This window comes from Syngnathus acus, chromosome 11 (genome assembly GCF_901709675.1).
Source record: "Syngnathus acus chromosome 11, fSynAcu1.2, whole genome shotgun sequence".
In the NCBI taxonomy this organism is placed as follows: domain Eukaryota; kingdom Metazoa; phylum Chordata; class Actinopteri; order Syngnathiformes; family Syngnathidae; genus Syngnathus; species Syngnathus acus.
Window position 1 is genome coordinate 6,969,956 of NC_051096.1, and position 19,407 is coordinate 6,989,362.

Below are 19,407 nucleotides of genomic sequence, written 5' to 3' on the forward strand. Positions count from 1 at the left end.
AAGACCAAAGTCAGAATTGAACCCTACAGACTGTGAGGCGGTTGTGCTAACCAGTGCTCCCCCCCCAAATATTAATACAAATATTTTAAGACATATCCTTGATTGCCAATCCGTGAGCATGTAGGGGCTACTGTAAATATGATTTATTGTGCATCATTATTAATTTGTTGCAGATCCTGATGAGTGTGACTTGGTCATAATCGAGTCATGCAGAACAAAGTTTGTGAATTTCAGTTGAGTTGTTTCAATGCATTTGCCTCTTAATGGTCCATCTATCCTGTCTGCGTGTATCCACTTAAAATAAAAGAAACTGTACGGTGTGGCGGCAACGTGCCTTGAGCACGTGTCCATCCTCCATCTCTCAGTGGGTGTAGAGGGAGGCGGTAAAAACAATGTCCCTCCGGATGGCGAGCGAGGCCTTCTCCATCTTGCTTCCCAGCACCGAGTCGCCCACGATGCGAGCGGCCTGGCGCACCTCCTTCAGCACCTCATCCAGACGCTGTATGCAGCGCACCACCGTGCCCTCCTGGACGTCCGTCAGCTGGGCGATCTCAGCGAACGGCTGTGGTTGATAATAAATGATGAGGAATGTGCGAGATAAGCATGAGAAATGGAGGTGAGACAAAATGGGGTTGGAACTACTTCTAAATATAAACTAAGCTGGTTACTCAGAGTAGCCACAGGTCATCATGGAGTTTGCATGTGCCCTATTAGTAAGCATTAAATCAGACTTCTATAATACTCACATGTCATAATAATGATTTATTTGGTTGACCTGATTTTTAATGGTAAAAATATCCAATATACTGTAGTACAGCACTCACCATGCCTCTGGCCCAGCAGTACACCACCTCTGTCAGGCCAAACTTGAACTGGCCCACAAATTCTTCCGCTGTTTGCGGTAAGCCGCAATCCCTTTGTAACTCTCCTATGCGCTGTGCGACTGACAACACGCGATCAATACCCTGAGTAGGAAAAATAAATTGGAGTGATGAGTCAACTAACAGGATCCAATGGATCAATAAATTCTACCTACTATTTTTCGGTGAGAGGATATGACTCACTTCTTGCTACTGAGAAATACTACTGCCATTTTTTCCAAGAATCAATTTTGCTGCTTACCTGAGCATGACGACTAGACATGATTAATTTAAGACCCTATAAAGCATTTTCGTGTACCCAAGGCGGACTTTTACAAAACACGAGTGAATTAAGGGAACACAAGTGAAGCATGATGTTATGAAATCAAATATAAGAAGAAGTGAGTCATACAAAGCGGAGGCAGTTCACATGACATCATCGCTTCCGCCTCACCTCCCGTAAAGTCTTGGTGATGTGCGGCTCCACTTGCGTCTTCTGCGTGAAGACCAAACAGGACAGCAGGGCGGCGCTCTCTTCGGGCGCCAGCGGACTCAGAGCGTTCTCAAACAGCAGCTCGGTGAGCAGCAGCTCGTGGCTGCTGATCTGACAAGCCACCCGGCCTTTGAGCTGAACGGCGCCGCCGCTGTCCACGTATTGAAGCGACTGCAGCACCTGAGACGGGCCCGCGGGAAAATACAGTGAGATCATCATCGTGGAAATATTTTGAGAATGACATTTGAAGTCAACCTTGATCCTCTGATGGTACTCTGGCAGCAGAGATAATGACTGATCTGAGACCAGGAAAAGCAGTTTATCCAGCTCCTCTTGTACACTCATCCTCTCCTGAACTTTAGCAAACTGAAACAGAATATTCTGTTCAGTTGAGTACACCAAAACGTCACTTTAAAGTTTCAACCCACACCTGCTCTGCAAAGGTCGGCGAGTGAATGCAGTTGAATTCTCGCAGGCTGTCCTGCAGCACGCGGAGACGCATGGAGGCCTCGACCACGTCGACATTCTTCAACTGGAGGTCGTTGACCGGGTCCAGGGTGACGATGCCGCCTGCGTTAGCCTCGGCCAATCGCAGGAGCTCTTGCGTCGCCGTGGAGATGGCTTGACCAGGTGGTTCGGTCCTGGTGGGCCAGATAGGACGGCTTTCACGCACTGAGGCAAACATTCCCGTTCCTCTGAAAGTTGCGTATCAAACCTAAATCGGGGCTGTTGTCTCTTATGATAGTTGTCGATGATCCTGTCGGGAATCACTTTGAGGCTCTTCAATGTGATGCCGGTGATGTCCTCTGGCTTTAGCTTCTGCACTGTGTGGCTGCATGGACCTGGAGATACTTGCGTGTTTACTCAAATTGTTCATAGAGGGGAAAAATTCCCCATAACCCATGCAAGAATAAAGAAGTACAGCGCCACCTGCTGGTCTTCAATAATTTCCAAAAATAGAGAGTTCGGTACACTGCTCAGACAAATCTAATCCAACAGACCAACCTTCAGGGATGAAAAGCGCCGTATTGTAGAGATGAGGAGGAGCTCGACTGTCGCCGCCGCTTCCTTCCGCTTCCTCGTTGCCTTTGTCGCATAAAATGAGCGTTGTGAAGGTGCGATTCACCGCATCGCTGGACACCTGCGGAGGAAAAGCAGTCAACGTGTGCCCTCGTGATGAAACAATCCAAAAACCCACCTGCAGGATAACTCCCAGAGCGTTGACATGCTGCTTGTTGTTCACCACCACAACCCGGCCCACGGACAAAGCTTTCAGCCCATTGACCGACTCCAGAATTGCACGCTGGAGCCAAAGACAACAAGTCAGACTGGCGCTTATATCAGGAGCGCTAAAAGGATGTGAGATGTGGTTGAATTGTGCGTCTGCGCCACCTGGAGGATTTCTCTCGTGGTCCGTAGCTCTGTCACTGTGTGGTAGTACGGCAGCAAATCAGATAGCTGGCCCTCGCTGGCGGCGACGGGCAGAGTGGACAATATCTCCTTAAGCTGGCTGATCCTCTTTTCATGTGCCTAGAGGAGGTAGTGAATGACAAACTGCTGTTGTTGACCACAGCTCACGCCGTGAGGATCTACCTGAGTGTCTCTGTGGTTTTCCGAAAAGCTTCTCCTCATCATGTCGGTCACATGGAGCGCCTCGACTCGCAGCAGGTTGAGAATCATGGTGTAAGTCAGTCGGAATTGCGAGTGAAGCGTGGTGGGCTTGCCCTGGATGATAGAGATGTGACATCGAAAAATAAAGAATGATGCTGTCAAATGCCACACAAAGGTCCTCACCAGCATCATGACATGAAGCTCTGACATTTCGTGAACGCCAGCTTTACACAGAATGATGACCGTGCCCGTGGCATCAAGACCTCTCCTGCCTGCTCTGCCCGCCATTTGAATATATTCACCTAAAAAGACATCCAAACGTCAACATTGCGGCCGAGACGACTGGTTTTGGGTCGGGTGGCGTACCGGGGAGAAGATTCCTAAAGCCGCTTCCATCATGCTTTCGGATGCTGTCGAAAACCACAGTCCTGGCGGGCATGTTTACTCCCATCGCAAACGTCTCGGTTGCAAACAGCACCTAAAATGATGACGTGAATTTTTAAAGGTGCCTATTTTGGTTTGTAATATAAAAAAAACACACCAATTCATTACAAATACATGTCGCTCACTTTTACGAGGCCTCTTGAGAAGAGCATTTCAATAACCTCCTTCAATATGGGCAGGATTCCACTATGATGGACTGCTACTCCTCTTTTCAGCAGATCCCTCATGAGTACAATCTGAACAAAATTATAGAATTTTATTTTACGGGCTCTTTAGAAAATAGATGAACAAAATAACATCCTCGCTACCTGAGGCAGCTGTCTGTCCCCCCCTCTGAGGCGACTCAGGCTCTTTTGGAAGAACGAGTGGATCTCAGCCTTCTCGATGGACGTGGTCATGTCCATGGAGTCCAGCGAACGGGCGTTGTCATCACAGCGCGTGCGTGAGAAGGTGAACGCCACCACGGGGGTCTGCTGCCGCTTGGTCAGGAAGTGCAAAAGGGTGAGCCACACCGCTCGGTCCTAAAAATGGAGACAAGGGTGAGAAAGGAGAATGAATCTACAAATCATCACTTTCTAACTGGGAGATTTAAAATAATTACTTGACTAGCTGTGGTGGTCTGCGATGGAGTTTTGGTGCCAAAAGATTGGGCATATTTGCTGGTGCGCTCTTTCTTGGCATCCACAGCTGCGTAATAACTGAAAATGGACAGTAAAGGTCACAAAATCCACTGATAAGAAGACAAAAAGATGGCGGTACCCTTTTGTAAGGAAGTTTCCTGTAGCATCCAATAGTAAGAACATCTCTTTCTGGGTCTTTGTGTTGTTTCCAGTGTACAAATAATGCTCCAACGGCACGGGCCTCTTCAATGTGCTGATCACGTAAATGTGCTTCTTCTTAATGCGTCTGGAAAGTTCCACAGTCCAAATTTGTACAGCTTCAATCGTTAGTTGAGTGTGAATGTCGAGAACCTACCCGATCCATTCGCTGAACTCCAGAGCGTTTGGCACTGTGGCACTCAGGAGAATAATGCTTACGTGGTCAGGTAACATGATGAGAACTTCTTCCCAAACCACTCCTCTCTGTTCAAGTTAAGGAAAATAGAAAAGCTTGCTATTAAATCGGAATATTTTTTTAAATGGGTTATTGGGTGGTTATGTAAATCTCTGACCTCTGCATCATTAATATAATGAACCTCATCAAATATGACCCACTCCAAATCTCTGATGACCTCTGAACCGTTGTAAAGCATTGACCTGAAAGTAACAGAAAAAATCTCAGTTTTTTAGTTTAAAAAAAAAAAAAAAAAAAATGTAAGAATACCTGAGGATCTCCGTGGTCATGATGAGACATGAAGACTCTGGACTGAGCTGGACATCACCTGTGAGGAGACCCACATCCCCAAAGGTGGTTTTGAAGTCTCTGAACTTCTGATTGGACAAGGCTTTGATCGGGGAAGTGTAGATGGTCCTATGGTGAAACACAATTCAAATAATTACATCAATTCCTCAAAATGTGTCCTTTTAAGTAAACAAAGCAGCTTTTTTTTTCCTTCTCTGCAAATACACACCTGGTCATGTGTTTCTGTGAGAGAGCAATGGCGTATTCAGCCACCACCGTTTTGCCAGCCGACGTGTGCGCCGCTACAAACACAGAGTCGTGAGCCTCCAGTCGTAATATGGCTTGTTTCTGGAAGACATCCAGCTCAAACGGCCACTACGGAAGCAGAGGAGGGGGGTGAAGATTACATCAAAATAAAAACAGGAGCACCGGGAAAAACTGTACCTTAAAAGCCGGATGAGGAATACGTTTGTGGAAATCTGCACAGGGTGAACTTATGTCGACGGGAATGGCCCATTTTTTTGTTTCTTCCGGCTTCTCACTCTGGTTTGACTTTCCCTTGCCGGACCGAGAGGAGGAGGACGAAGCATCCTGATGGCAGAGAGATAGCAATGTGAAATGTGTGAGACATATTAAAAACGGAGTAAATCCAATACTTGGATGCCTAGGTCTTCAAGGCTGTTTGTCCTGGGAAGTTTGGCGGCCTCTTCATGACCTTGGCTTTCCTCCTTTGCTTCTGCCTCAGTCTCCAAGTCGATGACATCATCAGAGGTTGACAGCAGTGACATGAGGTTGACCTCGGGTTTTGCTACTTTAGTTCCTTCATGATGCACATTGAGGGAAAAAAAACATAATTAATCAGAATATAGCTTAAGCAACATGTCGACAAACCTCTGTCGGTGAAGTCCAGTCCAGCTTTAAAACCAGGAGGAACTTGGAGCAAATCTGTCGGTGATAAATAAAGAAACTCAAATAACGCACATCTTGGAATTACGGAATAGTTTGAATTATTTTGACAAAGCTCACCATTCTCAAAGTCTATGTCCTGTTCCAGTTCTGACTTAGTCTTGATTTGGTCCAGAGTAAGTTCCTCCATCCCACCTATGAGAGAATTGTTTTTGTAAATAAATCAATTTGCAGATACTGAGGATTTTTAATTTGATGTATTTATGTCACCAGGCAGGAAGGGGTAGTTTGTGTTGCTTCCTCTCAGGCTCTCGGAAGGAGGTCCAGGCTTGCGTTGTAATGACAGCGAGTTCTTTGCCGAAAGACCCGTGTTCTCCAATGAAACCTAAACATCAATATTACAAATAATAAACTCACATGGACTTCAAAAATATCATAGCATAGGAGGGAAAATACTTCTGTGAAATCCAGCAGCATCCCCGTCGTTGGATCTCGGATGACGGAGAGTCCAGAATTTAGCGAAGACGAAGTGCAGTTGAGCAGAGAGTCGACATTCACCTTTCTGTTTGTCACTCTGGAAGAGACAACCACACAACTAACATGTGTTGCATCAAATACAATTAAGAAGATTCTAAACCTCCTCCTTTGGTAATACACGGCAATTTTTTTGTTGTTGGGTATACGCACTTTAGAAACCTTTGGAAAGCAAAGTCTGTGTCGTGTAAAGGAAGCCAGCCAGGATCTTGTAAAAATTGTTTCTTGACTTCAGCCTCCAGGCTCAGACTGGTGGGGGGAAGCCCGTTGGGGAGCTGATGAGGGAAATATACGACATGAGTCGCTCAAAAACTGTTGATCCTCCGGACCTAGCAATAATACTGACCGTGGTCTGTGGAGGAAAAGGCAAGCCCGGGGAGGGATGTGTGATGAGTTCAAACCTGCCAGAGCATCCCATCTCCAACAAGGACAGAGGAAGATCCAGAGGACCTGGAGGGGGTACATCTAGAAAGAGGCACAAGAAAACAAAAGCAACATTCAAGGAAAACTACTTCAATTGGTGGAACACTTTTTCCTGTCATAAAAACACTGACACACTCAACAATTACTTGATCATTTCGTTGTGTTAAAGCCTAAAGCGTTGGTGCTTGCTAAATAAAATCATCACAGAAACTGGCTCATCGTACTCATGCAACAGAAGTGAGGGCTCTCATAATAAGGCACGATTATTCTCCAATTTGGTTATTTGATCGAACTGTCGTTACGTTTCTGATCATTTTAAACTTACTTATTCTCTCCATATTCTCTTATCAATGGTGCTGAGTTGTAGCATTTATTTGCCTCGGAAGTAGCTTGGGAAATAAACGGAAGTGGCTTGAAAACAAAGGTAAATATGCTAAACCTAAGTACGAATTCACTGTCAAAACGACTAAAATATTAATAAATACTTAACATATGTTTTAAAGAATATAATATGAACTGCCACATACAAAATAGGTCCGATTTAGTGAATTTTGCCCCTCCCCGTAAAGACCGACGTCATATTTACGCGACTGTTTTTGTTCAGCGGTCTGCAAATTTGGTAAACAGGCGATTCGGATTATTGCAGATTAATTGTATTAAAAATATGCAAAAACAGCGTGATGATGATATATTGGGAGAATTATTAGCTTCAGAAATATGTTTAGTTACGTCTTATCATTTTTATTCTCGCAGTCATTATTAAGCTCATGTCGTCTGAGTTGTTGTCAATTTGAATTACGATAATAATTTGTTTTTCTTTTGTTTAATATAGCAACTTCCATCATGGTTGTGTTTCCATCTTCGCTAACGGAGGAAGAAGAAGCTTTGCAAAAGAAGTATGCGAAGCTCAAGAAAAAGGTAAAGAGGGAATCACATCTTGTATTGTTTTCTACAAATAATCAATTGCTAGCTGGATTTTTTTTATCATCGCTCTTGTTATGTTTTTCATTTCTGAGATACCTCAATTATTTTTTAGAAAAAGGCACTGCTTGCTCTTAAGAAGCAGAATACAACCAACCAGGCAAACCCGAGTGGATTAAAACGGAGTAAGTGAATTTGAATCAGTGGCACAACCTGAGTCTTTACTTCTTTGTTATTTATATTTTGTCGTTACTTTGCTCACAGCACTTTCAGACCAGCCTGTTGTTGACACGGCGACAGCAACTGAGCAAGCAAAGATGTTGATCAAATCAGGGGCCATCAGCGCCATCAAGTCGGAGAACAAGAACTCGGGCTTTAAACGCTCTCGAACGCTGGAGATTAAACTCAAGGTAAAATAATGTCCCTCTTTTTACATATCTATTGACATAAACTTCTTGCCTCGCTTTATTTTGTTTTAGTAAGATTTTCTCCAATGTTTCTTTTTTTTAAAAACATGACAGGATCCTGAAAAGGGCCCAGTTCCAGCTTTCTTACCTTTCCAAAGGAGCGTTTCTACAGATGAAGAGCTACCTGAGGTAATGTGCAGTATGTTATGCATGACACTATAATCTTCGATATTTATGATATAGGTTAACAAATTTCCCATGTTTTATTTTTAGTCTGGAAGAAGATCCCACAGGAAATCACTTTATGAAAGGTAGTCTTCCTTCTTTGTGAAGAAAAAGTGAAACAATGAACTGTTGTCTTAAAATATTTCTCGCCATTTGCCCACAGCTTTGTCAGTTCAAGTGACAGATACCGCGATGAAGATGATGGAGGAATGTCCTCCAGTCGAGAGATGGATAGAGACCGGGAGAGAGAGCGAGATCGAGAGAGGGACCGGGAGCGGGACAGGGACAGGGAGCGTGACCGCGAGAGGGATCGAGATCGAGAAAAGGAGAGAGATCGAGAACGTGAACGGGACCGAGAACGGGACAAGGATCGAGAGCGGGACAGGGATCCAGAACGTGATAGGCCGAGGGAGCGGGATCGAGAAAAGGACAGGGAGAGAGACCGGAGCAGAGAGCGAAGCGCTGAGATGGATCGGGATCGTGAGGCGGACAAAGAGCGCGATGGAACTTTCAGACGTGAGTTGATTGATTTTGTTTGTGTGTGTGTGACAAGTTGCTTCATCACTTGATTTGTAAATACGTTCCTTACTTGATCAGGGTCGGATTCATATCCTGAACGTAGAGTCAGAAAAGGGAATACGGTGTACGTTTACGGCTCGGGGCTCTCCGAGGACACCATGCGCTCGGCTTTCTCTCAACACGGCAACATCATCGACCTCTCCATGGATAACCCACGCAAGTAGGCGACGTCATCTACTGCTTTTATTATTTGTACTTTGGGTGTGTTAGTCACCATTAATATTTGGATTTCTAGTTGTGCATTCATTACATTTGAGAAGATGGAGTCTGCAGACCAGGCAGTAGTTGAGGTTGGTAGATGATGACATGCTCCAGAATACTGTTGAGAAAATATTTTGGAAAGCAATATTATCTAACTCACATTCAGCTAAACGGGAGCACAGTAGGAGATGTTCACATCAAAGTCAGCATTGCCAGGAAGCAACCCATGTTGGACGCTGCCACCGGCAAGTCCGTGTGGGCTTCTCTGGGTAAACACTCGTTCAGATTTTTTTTTTTTTTCACCCCTATTTGCATCTATTTTAATCTGCATATTTGCCTCCCTCATTTACAGCTGTGCATAACAGCACCAAAGGCTCTTACAGGGACAAGAGGAACCAGGTCGTGTACAGTGAAGATTTCCTGGAGTGAAAAAAATGGCGACGATTATTCATTTGTATTATACCTATGCTTTTTTCTCATTACAACCTGACGATTTATTTTTCACCTTGTTTTTTTTTTTACGTGAAAAACATCTAGAATTGAGTGTTTAGCTTTTCTCAAGAGGACGCCAAGAACGTTATGTCGCACGTCTTGTGCTTATTGTCAGTACCAATGACAAAAGTACAGTGCTGAATAAATATATGGCTCAAAATCCAAGTGCATGAATGACTTTTGAAACTTTACGACATAATTGTGAGATGCACAGTAAATTAACAGGAAAGCAGACCTCAAACATTTATTTCTTTGAACAACAGCACTTACGGCCTTGCAATAGGCAGTGTACAACAAGTGACAGACAGGCCCACGAAGATTCCTCCGGATCGCGCTTACATGGAATACAATATTTACAGACATTAAAACCAGTGATTTTTTTTTTTTTTAAGGCATCAAAATATTTTTAAAAATGTCCATTTTTAGACATTGTACAAAATAATAAAATCAGTTGAAGATTAAAATTACACACACATTTAAAAAGGCCTCACAGCTAAACTATGTTCACGTGATGAAAAATGGTTTAGCCTTAAATTCTTTGGTTTTCAGGACGTTTGCTCAGTAACTGGACATTCTTGTGCTTCTTCTCGTATCCTCCCGAGCGTTCTCTCCCTCTCCTCTTGCTCGTGGATGGAATTCTGCACTGTTGTTTTGCCGTGCTGCTCTTTCAGGTGGCGCCGTAACGCGGGCTTGTGAGCGAAGCGGGCGTTGCAATACGCGCAGCGATGAGGGCGCTCGCCGCTGTGGAGGTTCATGTGGTCGATGAGCGTGGACCTCTGGGTGAAGCCCTTGGAACACAGGGGGCACTGATGGGGTTTGCCGTTGCCTCGGTGCAAGGCCATGTGGCGGTTCAGGTTGTACGAATGGTGGAATTGCTTGTCGCAGAAGGGGCAGGAGTAAACCTGGTGGGCGGAGCAATAGTGCATGGCAAGGGCGTGGGTTGAGGGGCACGTCACACCGCAGTGCTCGCAGATGACGGGCCCGGTTACGCTGGATGTGGAGCCCACCACGGCGACGGACTCGTCCCCTCCCTCGCTCGTGCCGGGATTCAACCCGCAACTCCCTTCGCCGCCGTCGCCAGACTCGTCCACTGCAAAATGTGTCAAACTGCTGGCGGCCAGCGGCAACGACTTATCCCCCCGAGTGTCGTCTAAACTTAAGTCCAATCGCGGGAGGTCGACTGAGAAAAAATTCCCCGTCTTGAGCCCTTCGCTCAAGTCCATCCCAAAGCCGCCAGCGGTCCCTGCGAGGTACCACAAATCTTGAGAGGCTGATCGAGGAGTTTTTTTCTCTTGAGACGACACCCACCGCCTCCTCTTGAAACCCCTCCCCGTCGCTCTCCCTCGGCCTCGGACGGGTTCTGACAACTTGTGTCTGGAAGATCGCAGTCCATCCTTTGAGAAGGCGTCAGCGCCGGCATCTTGAGCTGTTAAGTCATATTCTGCCATCGCCCCGTCTTCCGGGGGGGAACGGGCATCCTTATGCGCATCGGTGGGAGCTCCGGACTCTTCCTCCTTGACAATGTTCTGCTCTTCATCAGAGATGTACACTTGGAACACATCTCGGTGGGCGTCTCCTCCTTGGTCTGATGGATTAACCTGTGCCAAAAATGAGAGATGTTCAGATAACATCTCAAGCATCCAATATTGACACCACTACTGGCTGGTCAGTGGGAACACGCATACTTTCACACATGTTTTGCCATCATTGCGCTGATGATTGTCCTGTGCGCTGTTCTCTTCCACCAAGTGGACTTCAGGGCGGCCGCTTAGGGTGGATGCGATGGAATGAATGCTGCCACTGACAATCACGGGCTGAGGTGGGCTCTGCTCTGTAGTTATCTGGAACAGTCCGAAAATAATGTAAGCTCTGGGTCTTGGATCAGCTGCCCTGAAAAAATGTCAGGATTTGTTCCTCTCTGACATATTGATTTGAGTAGGCTTTCACCTTCGACCAATTTGAAAACCAATAGGGTCTCATTGATTGGCTAGGTCGTTCATCTTCTGTTGGACATCATTGAGAATCAATATGGGGCTTGATTGCATATTTGTTTCCTGAATATCTTGGAAAATGTTTTTTTTGAAAGACTAACCTTCAGTGGATTGGGGTTTTTCTGCTGCATGTACTTCTTCAGAGCATCACGGCATCGCTCGACAATATATTCCATCTGCAGGTAACTTGCCGCAGTCAAGTAGTTGACTATCTCCTCCGGTTTAAATTGGAGGACACCAGTGTAGCAGGACTGTAGCAGATCACACATAACTGAAGAGCTGTGCAGCATTGACACCTAGACATTTGTGGGGAAACAGAGCATTGTTTAGATCAGGACAACAGATACTATGCCATTGTGCATTCTTTACCTGAAGCTTGGAGGAAGGGTTGAGGAGGAACTGGTCTCTCAGGAAGGGTGAGCATGCAGCCAGGACTACCTTGTGTCCCCGGAATGTTTGGTTGTTGCTGCTCAATATGGTGACATCACAGAAATGCTGGCGAGACCTCAAAGAATTCATGTGCTTGAGGGTCATGTCCCCATGGCCGGGCAAGCGGAAACACAGCATCTCCATCGTGTCTGAGATGGAGCATTTAGATATCACTTGCAGATGAAAGCTTATTTTGGCATCTTATGCAAGTTTAATGAAATTAAAAAAAAAAAATCATTTAAATAATTGATCGGGAGTGAAAGGTTCCCAAAATTCAGTGACTCCAAAACCATGAATCAATGTGATGAACGATGTTATTGATAACTCTTTTTCCTTCACAGCTAATGCACGCAGCTAACGTTAGCAAACAAGTTAGCTTGCTGTGCATCTGACCACTCACGCACAATCAAAACATCCTCACTTGACATCCTGCAGAATTTAACTTTGCATGAACTCACCTTCACCTTATTCCGTCGAGTGTAGCAAACCGATGTAGTTATATCTGTCTGTTTTCACAAAACAGGCGCTGATTTGTTTGAGTTACAATCTTTTCCGTTCCTTTCGCTGCTTGCTACTCCAGCCAGTCTGTTTACTTTACGACCTCTCGGACTGAAGAGCATCTCGAGACAAGAGCAGTAAAACACGGTTACAGGTACCCGACTGACTTTGAGTCGGTTATATCGTTCACTTTCGCTATGGTCGTCTTAAGCGTGAGCATTGAATACTGATTTCCGATCAGCGAGATTTAAATCAATAACGTCGGAGACCGGGGAGGCGGGGCTTACCACGTGACGTACGCACGTTCACATTCACATACGTCGACGCTCATTGGGAAAGATGTCGGCATCCGAGTCTGCGACAAAGGTAGCAAATAAGAGTCATTACACCAGAAAATACATTTTATACGTTTGAAAATAGCAAAATAAGACGCTTAAGGCGCAGTCGTGTCTGAATATGCAGCGTTTTACGTTTTGGTGACAGTAGCTGCTTGCTTCCATGTTGTGCAAAACTGCTAGCAAATGTGATGTTAGCTAGTAACAATGCTGTGTATAAGATATGTATGATTCTGTTTCGCTGTGATATTTTTTGTAGAGGACGTGACCTAATTTGTTGTTTGGTAATGTTTTCAGTCGCTCTTTTATGATGCTTAAGTTTGGACTCCTTTTGTTTTTGCGACAATAATGGCGGCATTTCACGTAAACACTAATACGATTGGTTGAAATTTCAAACTCAACGCAAATATATTATGATTTATGCAAACATAGTGATGTTTATATTTTGGATAATCTCTTGTTTATTCCCTAGGAGTCTCCAGAAGAAAATGTCTCAGAGTCCATAGCTGGCCCAAGTCAAGTCGAACAGGGTATTTTACCCCCTTTAGTTTATATTCTTTGTGTGCAAGAGGTTGATACACGTTTTAATAAATGACATTTTCCTTTCAGATGATGCTGACATCACCATAGATGCCGATGTCAGAAAAGCAGAGCCAGCAACACAGGTGATGACTTCTCAGGAGCCTGCAAAGGATGCTGATGGAGAGGATGGCGCGTCCTCCCCACATAACAAACCACCTCTAGGTGATATTTTGCTTCTGAATATCCACCATTTCCCACATCAACATCCCTACATTTAACTTCTTCCTTACAGGATATGCAGCTAAATCCATACCCGGGACCTCCTCCTTGTTGTCCTCTTCTCCTTCTACATCTATGACGCTCTCCCCAGGCCGAGCAAAGATGAGTGTTTCTGGTCCTATTAGTACTAAACCTGTCCTGCCATCTCCGCCTCCAAGTTCCTCCTCTCCCTCTGCCTTATCGGAATCACCCAAAATCCATCGGGCACGTAAAACAATGTCCCGGCTATCACCAATGCAGGTAAATCTCTTTTATATAAACGAATAAAGCGGGGCCCAGCATTTAACGCTCTAACTCAGTGATAATACAGATGAGCCAAACTGACACGCCTACCAGACCTGTGACTCCATCCGGGTCTTCATCCGACATTGAAACTGGTGAGCATAAATATTGAGAAATAATAAGTTTTGCTGTGTCGTTAAAAAAATGTAATGTGCCTTGCTTGACAGTTGGAAAAAAAAGAAAACTTGTCCATTCATCTCCTGAGAAGTGTGATAGTTTTTCTGACAAGACGCAAAAAATGGTAAGTCAAAGATGGAAAGTTACGCACCAAAATTGTCAGAATGCTGACGTGAATGCAATATCAGGAGCATTGAAACGGAATATTCTTGTTAGGAATCGGATTGTGAATCACAAAGAGACGCACTGATTCAGAACAAGTCTGAGGAGTTTCCATGGAAACAGGTGGATCAAGGGAAAGATAGGGTCAAGTCTCCTGTGCTGGAGACAGTTGGAGGTGAGTGCCATGAATGAAGTCTTATGTATTGATGACCATAAAGACTTTCTTCTACTCATTAAATCTGGTCTGCATATTATCACTGACCAACAATAAAATGTGAAATTTCGGGTTCCGGCAGGAAGGTCGACTGAGTACACAGAGGTGCCTTTAGGCGCGTTAAACATCGCTGCTGCCGACAGCCTGACGCTCTCACCTCATCATGGTAGGTTTATTTGACTTTACTTTTCTCATCGTTTGCTACGATGACAATCCGATATAGCCAACTGGATTGTCGGAAAGTCTCAAATGGCTGTATGTGTTTGTCGCAGAGGGAAGCGATGGAGGGGACACCGAGCGGCTGGAGGAGCTTCCCCTTTGTAGCTGCCGAATGGAAGCGCCTCGTGTTGACAGCGCCAACCATCGTGCCAGTAGACAGTGTATGGCCACTGAGAGCAGCAATGGAGAGGTTTGCGACCACACATTAAAGATTCCACGAGAAGGCGCACTGGCCCATCAAGATCTTCTGTTTTCTTTCGAACATGATCACATTTGTTTATATGTAAATCACAAGCTCGCTGTCTGTCAATGTTTTGTTGAATCTGCCAGCTGAGCGCTTGCACCAATGTGACGACCAAAGGAGAAACCATGCGTCCATCTAGCCAGGTGCCCCTTATGGTGCTTTGTGAAACCCATCGCGCCCACATGGTGAAACACCACTGCTGTCCCGGTTGTGGTTTCTTTTGTATCGCAGTAAGTTGTTGGCACTTATTGTTATCTTCAAAACGGCGCCCGTGTTCATCCAAATTTTCTTCTTCAAGGGAACATTCCTCGAATGCTGCCCGGACCAGCGCATCGCCCACCGTTTCCACCGTGGGTGTGTCACGGTACTTGGGGGCGGGCGGAGCAGAGAAAACGGCGGAATGCTTTTCTGTCCCCACTGCGGCGAGGATGCAAGCGAGGCTCAAGAGGTCACCATGCCTCCCTTCAACGCGGCGACGGCATCCGCGAGCATGGTCGTCACCATGTCGGCGTCCTCCACCACCACGCCGTCTTTGCCGCCGACTGTCCCTTCGGCGCCGTCTCTCGCAGCCTCCACGGGAGGAATGAAAGATGGGAAGATGCCTGAAAGGCCTGTCAGGTAAGATTCCACGGGAAGGCGAAACTGGTCACCGTTTTAAAAAGCATTAAAAGATAAGACATGAGAAAGAAAAGTACAGCTAAAAAAAGATAAATCTTTTGCATATATACAGTACTTCTTACCATCAACTGCCTTCACCAGTGCACGTATGCGCAGCCATGGAATGGCCATAGTAACAGTCGAGCAACAGCAGCCACCCCAGCCCGTGCCCTCAACTGCATCCGCCGCCGCCGCCACCGTGCCCCCTCCCGAGGAGGGCGTGGACAGCGTGGGGCCGTCTGTGTGTATGCCAAATGGGAAACCGGTTTGCGCCAGTGCTCTTCCGCCAGGAGCCAGCAGGACGGCACTACAAAAGGCTATTCTCACTCAGGATACTGAAAGGTTTGCTCTCAATTGCTGTATGACTCCTGTAAACTAGCGTGATCGAGATTAAATTCATGTTCACAATGCAAAAAATAAGGCTGGAGGAATTTTTTCCCCCCCCCCCTAGGAGAAAGAAATTAAGGTTCCACCCACGTCAACTTTATCCTGCTGTCAAACAAGGCGAAGTCCAGAGAGTTTTGCTCATGCTAAGTATGTGAAAAAGGATCCTGTAAACTTGTACAGTGTGGTGTTCATGGTTTTGTGTATGATGTGTTCAAGTGGAGGGCATTGATCCCGCATACCAGCCTGAATCTCAGAATCGACGCTCTGCTCTGCATGCTGCGGCTCAAAGAGGGCTTTTGGAAGTCTGCTACATCCTGCTGCAAGTGTGTGAGGCCATCTTGGAGATTTTTGTGCTGCAAGAAAATGAAGACAAATTATTTCCAAACTTTTTCTTGTACATATTCTCCTTTGACTATCTATAAATGGCAGAAATAAGCCTGCTCAAACATTTGAAAGTCATTTGGAAGTAATTTGCGGCACTTTAGTGGCAAGTGTATGCTAACTCCATCTAATCTGAGTCCATCCATATTATCCCTTGATCCTGTCTGATTTATCGATCTTTTCTACATTTTTGGCATGAACTAAATAAGTTTCTACTGACAGGCGGGTGCTCAAATAGATGCTCAGGACAAGGACCTGAGAACACCACTAATAGAAGCCATCATCAACAATCACATAGAGCTGACTCGATACCTGATCCAAAATGGGGCTTGCGTCTACCATGTTGTGAGTATCTGTTGTTGCCCAAAGTAAACGTTTATATTTTTCCTCAAGAATAATTCGATTTTGTTGTCTGTTTTTTTTTTTTTTCTTCAGGAGGCGGATGGATATACTGGTCTCCACCATGCAGCCAAACAGGGCAACCTTGAAATTGTCAACGTACTGCTGGAGACAGGACAGGTGGATGTAAATGCACAGGTAAAGAAAAGGCTGAAAAGCTTGAGGGCATGCTCAACTTAAAACTTTTTTTTTAGCCTCTTATCGCCAAAAGTACACGTCTTAAATTAGTCACAAACTGCATGCTGTCACTCATGCATGCGAAAACACCACACTGACGCATTTTTGGGCATTCCAGGATAACGGTGGTTGGACGCCAATCATCTGGGCTGCAGAACACAAACACGTGGACGTGATCAAAGTGCTACTGAACCGAGGAGCTGACGTGACTATTAATGACAAGGTGAGCTCTTATCGTCGTCTCATCATAAAGGCCTCTCCCCAAATTGGTTTAAAATAAGCACTCTGGTCATCTTGTAGACGTATTTTTGTATTTTGACCTAAAAAAACGAATGTTTCCTCTTTAGGAGCTGAATGTATGTCTCCATTGGGCAGCTTACGCAGGAAATGTGGATATCGCAGAGATGGTTTTGAACGCTGGTTGTTCCCTTGCCTCAGTAAACGTGCATGGTGACACGCCACTCCACATCGCCGCAAGAGAAGGATACTTAGATTGTGTCACGTGAGTCACGCCTGAGCCACATTATTATTCAGCTGAATAATCAAATTACTCAATCACATGACTTTGGGGTTTTCATTTTAGCTTGTTTCTCTCGAGAGGTGCCGATATCGACACTATTAACAGGGAAGGGGACACGCCTCTCACCCTTGCACGTCCCGACACTCCGGTATGGGTTGCACTCCAGATCAACAGGAAGATACGAAGAGGAATAACCAATCGCGTGCTTAGGACCGAAAGAATTATATGCAGGTTGGTGTTGTTGACATTTGAAATGCTCACTTGCTGTCAACACTTGTTGTATTTTTATCGTCATACTCATTCTTGCTGTACTGTCCTAGTGACATTGCGCAAGGCTACGAGAACGCACCCATTCCATGTGTAAATGCAGTAGATGACGAAGGCTGTCCGTCAGACTACAAATACGTTTCAGAAAACTGTGAAACGTCAGCAATGAACATCGACCGTAACATCACACATTTACAGGTAACGTTTTTTTTTACTAGTATTCCACTCCAAAAGAAGCTAAGCTACTCTGTCATGTTTTCTCAGCACTGTGGCTGCACTGATGACTGTTCCTCCAGCAACTGCCTTTGTGGGCAGCTCAGCATCCGCTGCTGGTATGACAAGGTAAAACCAAAATGGATCTGGTTTGAAATCCAAAAACTAGTATAATAAAAGTACTCTTGTTGTTTTTATTTGAACAGGATCAGCGATTGCTTCAAGAATTTAACAAGATTGAACCTCCCCTCATTTTCGAATGCAACATGGCCTGTTCTTGTCACCGGACATGCAAGAATAGAGTGGTACAGGCTGGCATCAAGTAAGTATTTAACATATATTTTCTGAATTGTATTTGCATCACCTTTAGTCTACTGCACTGAACGTATCAAATGTTCCTCTCATTCCCTCAGAGTTCGCCTTCAACTCTACAGGACAGAGAAGATGGGCTGGGGTGTCCGAGCGTTGCAAGACATTCCCCAGGGAAGCTTCATTTGCGAGTAAGAGGGGACCCTCCCGTCTCTTTGGTGTTTTTACCACAAATGGTTCCATGTTTTAATATCGTTATTCCTTGCAGATATGTGGGAGAGCTCATCTCAGATGCAGAAGCGGACGTTAGAGAGGATGACTCCTACCTTTTTGACCTGGACAATAAAGTAATAATTAGCGTACAAGATATCCTGCTCCATTGATGTCTAACACATCCTGTGTGTTCTCTGAAGGACGGGGAGGTGTACTGTATTGATGCCCGTTACTACGGAAACATCAGCCGCTTCATCAACCACCTTTGTGACCCTAACCTCATCCCGGTGCGCGTTTTCATGCTGCACCAGGACCTGCGATTTCCTCGCATCGCTTTCTTCAGCTCCAGAGACATCCATAGTGGCCAAGAGCTCGGGTGAGATGTGTTATGATGGATGTCACCATTAGTATGTTCTGCCAGTGCTTCCGTTAGATAGCTGTGATTTTGGTTGCGATACATGTGCAACTGACTAGAATTCACAGTTTTCTAATATATGTTTTTTCGCCCATAGGTTTGACTATGGAGATCGTTTTTGGGACATTAAGAGCAAATACTTTACCTGCCAGTGTGGCTCGGAGAAATGCAAACACTCTGCAGAGGCCATTGCTTTGGAGCAGAGCAGATTGGCTCCACTGGAGACCAGTCCTGAGTTGGGAGCAGACTGTGGGTTGACTCTTCCCAGCATTTAATGACAGAAATGGGATTTTTTTTTTCCTGTATCATGTTATCACAGTGCTTTTTACTTTCTTCCATTTTTGCCGGATTTTCAATGTCACTCATCATTTCCTCTGTGCTCAACATGAAATACCAATTTTGTTTACATACTGTATGCTTGTTGTTGAACAACATATATTTGACAGGTTTTAGCATTAATGTGCCATTGTTTAGCTCTTATTCTATATTTTCTTTGGTGCTGTTTTTCTACACTCTCATGCAGAAATCCAATGACCAATCATGTATTGGAGGCATAGTGTATCCATTTGTTTTGCCTTTTATTAGTTTTAATGTTTATTATATGCATTTAAAATAATAAATTTGCATAAAATGTCTTCATGTAGAATCCTTCAACGATTGTATCATATGGTTTGTAAACAAGACTGGCAGCACTACAACAGTTCCAGTATTCTGGATGTTTGTACATATTGAAATTAAAT

At 44.9% G+C, this 19,407-nt stretch overlaps 4 protein-coding genes across 4 annotated transcripts; 2 read left to right on the forward strand and 2 right to left on the reverse strand.

Annotated features, from left to right (window-relative positions):
* Positions 1-132: 132 nt before the first annotated feature.
* Positions 133-7,169, reverse strand: skiv2l (SKI2 homolog, superkiller viralicidic activity 2-like). The gene is made up of 30 exons (XM_037264499.1): positions 6,938-7,169; positions 6,536-6,654; positions 6,343-6,464; positions 6,112-6,229; positions 5,926-6,040; positions 5,776-5,850; positions 5,641-5,694; positions 5,406-5,569; positions 5,194-5,340; positions 4,979-5,124; positions 4,732-4,878; positions 4,580-4,664; positions 4,384-4,490; positions 4,168-4,314; positions 4,010-4,106; positions 3,717-3,929; positions 3,534-3,644; positions 3,331-3,442; positions 3,148-3,266; positions 2,947-3,078; positions 2,746-2,883; positions 2,552-2,656; positions 2,359-2,494; positions 2,069-2,195; positions 1,784-1,994; positions 1,609-1,719; positions 1,315-1,533; positions 825-965; positions 323-562; positions 133-288 (listed from the first exon to the last, which is right to left on the reverse strand). The coding sequence occupies exons 1-29, from the start codon at positions 6,948-6,950 to the stop codon at positions 362-364; spliced, it is 3,732 nt and encodes a 1,243-aa protein (XP_037120394.1). The 5' UTR covers positions 6,951-7,169; the 3' UTR covers positions 133-288; positions 323-361.
* A 14-nt stretch (positions 7,170-7,183) lies between these two features.
* On the forward strand, positions 7,184-9,602 carry nelfe (negative elongation factor complex member E). The gene is made up of 11 exons (XM_037264510.1): positions 7,184-7,231; positions 7,445-7,530; positions 7,649-7,718; positions 7,798-7,943; positions 8,055-8,129; positions 8,214-8,251; positions 8,329-8,681; positions 8,763-8,904; positions 8,980-9,034; positions 9,112-9,214; positions 9,298-9,602. Exons 2-11 carry the CDS (start codon positions 7,456-7,458, stop codon positions 9,372-9,374), a joined length of 1,134 nt encoding a protein of 377 aa, XP_037120405.1. The 5' UTR covers positions 7,184-7,231; positions 7,445-7,455; the 3' UTR covers positions 9,375-9,602.
* Positions 9,603-9,667: 65 nt separating this feature from the next.
* Positions 9,668-12,612, reverse strand: LOC119130644 (zinc finger and BTB domain-containing protein 12-like). Its single transcript, XM_037264508.1, has 5 exons — positions 12,316-12,612; positions 11,798-12,006; positions 11,530-11,724; positions 11,123-11,278; positions 9,668-11,035 (listed from the first exon to the last, which is right to left on the reverse strand). The coding sequence occupies exons 2-5, from the start codon at positions 11,999-12,001 to the stop codon at positions 9,983-9,985; spliced, it is 1,608 nt and encodes a 535-aa protein (XP_037120403.1). The 5' UTR covers positions 12,002-12,006; positions 12,316-12,612; the 3' UTR covers positions 9,668-9,982.
* A 2-nt stretch (positions 12,613-12,614) lies between these two features.
* Positions 12,615-19,321, forward strand: ehmt2 (euchromatic histone-lysine N-methyltransferase 2). Its single transcript, XM_037264505.1, has 26 exons — positions 12,615-12,721; positions 13,163-13,220; positions 13,300-13,434; positions 13,505-13,731; positions 13,802-13,868; positions 13,941-14,014; positions 14,107-14,227; positions 14,349-14,432; positions 14,539-14,675; positions 14,816-14,959; positions 15,028-15,347; positions 15,489-15,728; positions 15,838-15,920; positions 15,990-16,096; positions 16,377-16,499; positions 16,590-16,691; positions 16,849-16,953; positions 17,078-17,232; positions 17,314-17,481; positions 17,571-17,715; positions 17,782-17,859; positions 17,937-18,052; positions 18,144-18,230; positions 18,308-18,386; positions 18,453-18,628; positions 18,765-19,321. Exons 1-26 carry the CDS (start codon positions 12,695-12,697, stop codon positions 18,940-18,942), a joined length of 3,336 nt encoding a protein of 1,111 aa, XP_037120400.1. The 5' UTR covers positions 12,615-12,694; the 3' UTR covers positions 18,943-19,321.
* The last annotated feature ends 86 nt before the right edge of the window (positions 19,322-19,407 follow it).

What these genes read in the sequence shown, in the direction of transcription:
- skiv2l (XM_037264499.1), bottom strand. An exon ending in AAACTACCCCTTCCTGCCTG is followed by an intron (nt 5,851 to 5,925) that starts GTGACATAAATA and finishes ATTCTCTCATAG; the next exon opens with GTGGGATGGAGGAACTTACT. An exon ending in CTCTGGGAGTTATCCTGCAG is followed by an intron (nt 2,495 to 2,551) that starts GTGGGTTTTTGG and finishes TTTCCTCCGCAG; the next exon opens with GTGTCCAGCGATGCGGTGAA.
- nelfe (XM_037264510.1), top strand. Translation starts at nt 7,456, where the DNA reads ATGGTTGTGTTTCCATCTTCGCTAACGGAGGAAGAAGAAGCTTTGCAA. An exon ending in CAGACCAGGCAGTAGTTGAG is followed by an intron (nt 9,035 to 9,111) that starts GTTGGTAGATGA and finishes ACTCACATTCAG; the next exon opens with CTAAACGGGAGCACAGTAGG. An exon ending in GTCCGTGTGGGCTTCTCTGG is followed by an intron (nt 9,215 to 9,297) that starts GTAAACACTCGT and finishes CCTCATTTACAG; the next exon opens with CTGTGCATAACAGCACCAAA.
- LOC119130644 (XM_037264508.1), bottom strand. Translation starts at nt 12,001, where the DNA reads ATGGAGATGCTGTGTTTCCGCTTGCCCGGCCATGGGGACATGACCCTC. An exon ending in ACCCTTCCTCCAAGCTTCAG is followed by an intron (nt 11,725 to 11,797) that starts GTAAAGAATGCA and finishes ACAAATGTCTAG; the next exon opens with GTGTCAATGCTGCACAGCTC. An exon ending in AAAACCCCAATCCACTGAAG is followed by an intron (nt 11,279 to 11,529) that starts GTTAGTCTTTCA and finishes GGACTGTTCCAG; the next exon opens with ATAACTACAGAGCAGAGCCC.
- ehmt2 (XM_037264505.1), top strand. Translation starts at nt 12,695, where the DNA reads ATGTCGGCATCCGAGTCTGCGACAAAG. An exon ending in ACATAACAAACCACCTCTAG is followed by an intron (nt 13,435 to 13,504) that starts GTGATATTTTGC and finishes TCTTCCTTACAG; the next exon opens with GATATGCAGCTAAATCCATA. An exon ending in AGGTGGATGTAAATGCACAG is followed by an intron (nt 16,692 to 16,848) that starts GTAAAGAAAAGG and finishes TGGGCATTCCAG; the next exon opens with GATAACGGTGGTTGGACGCC.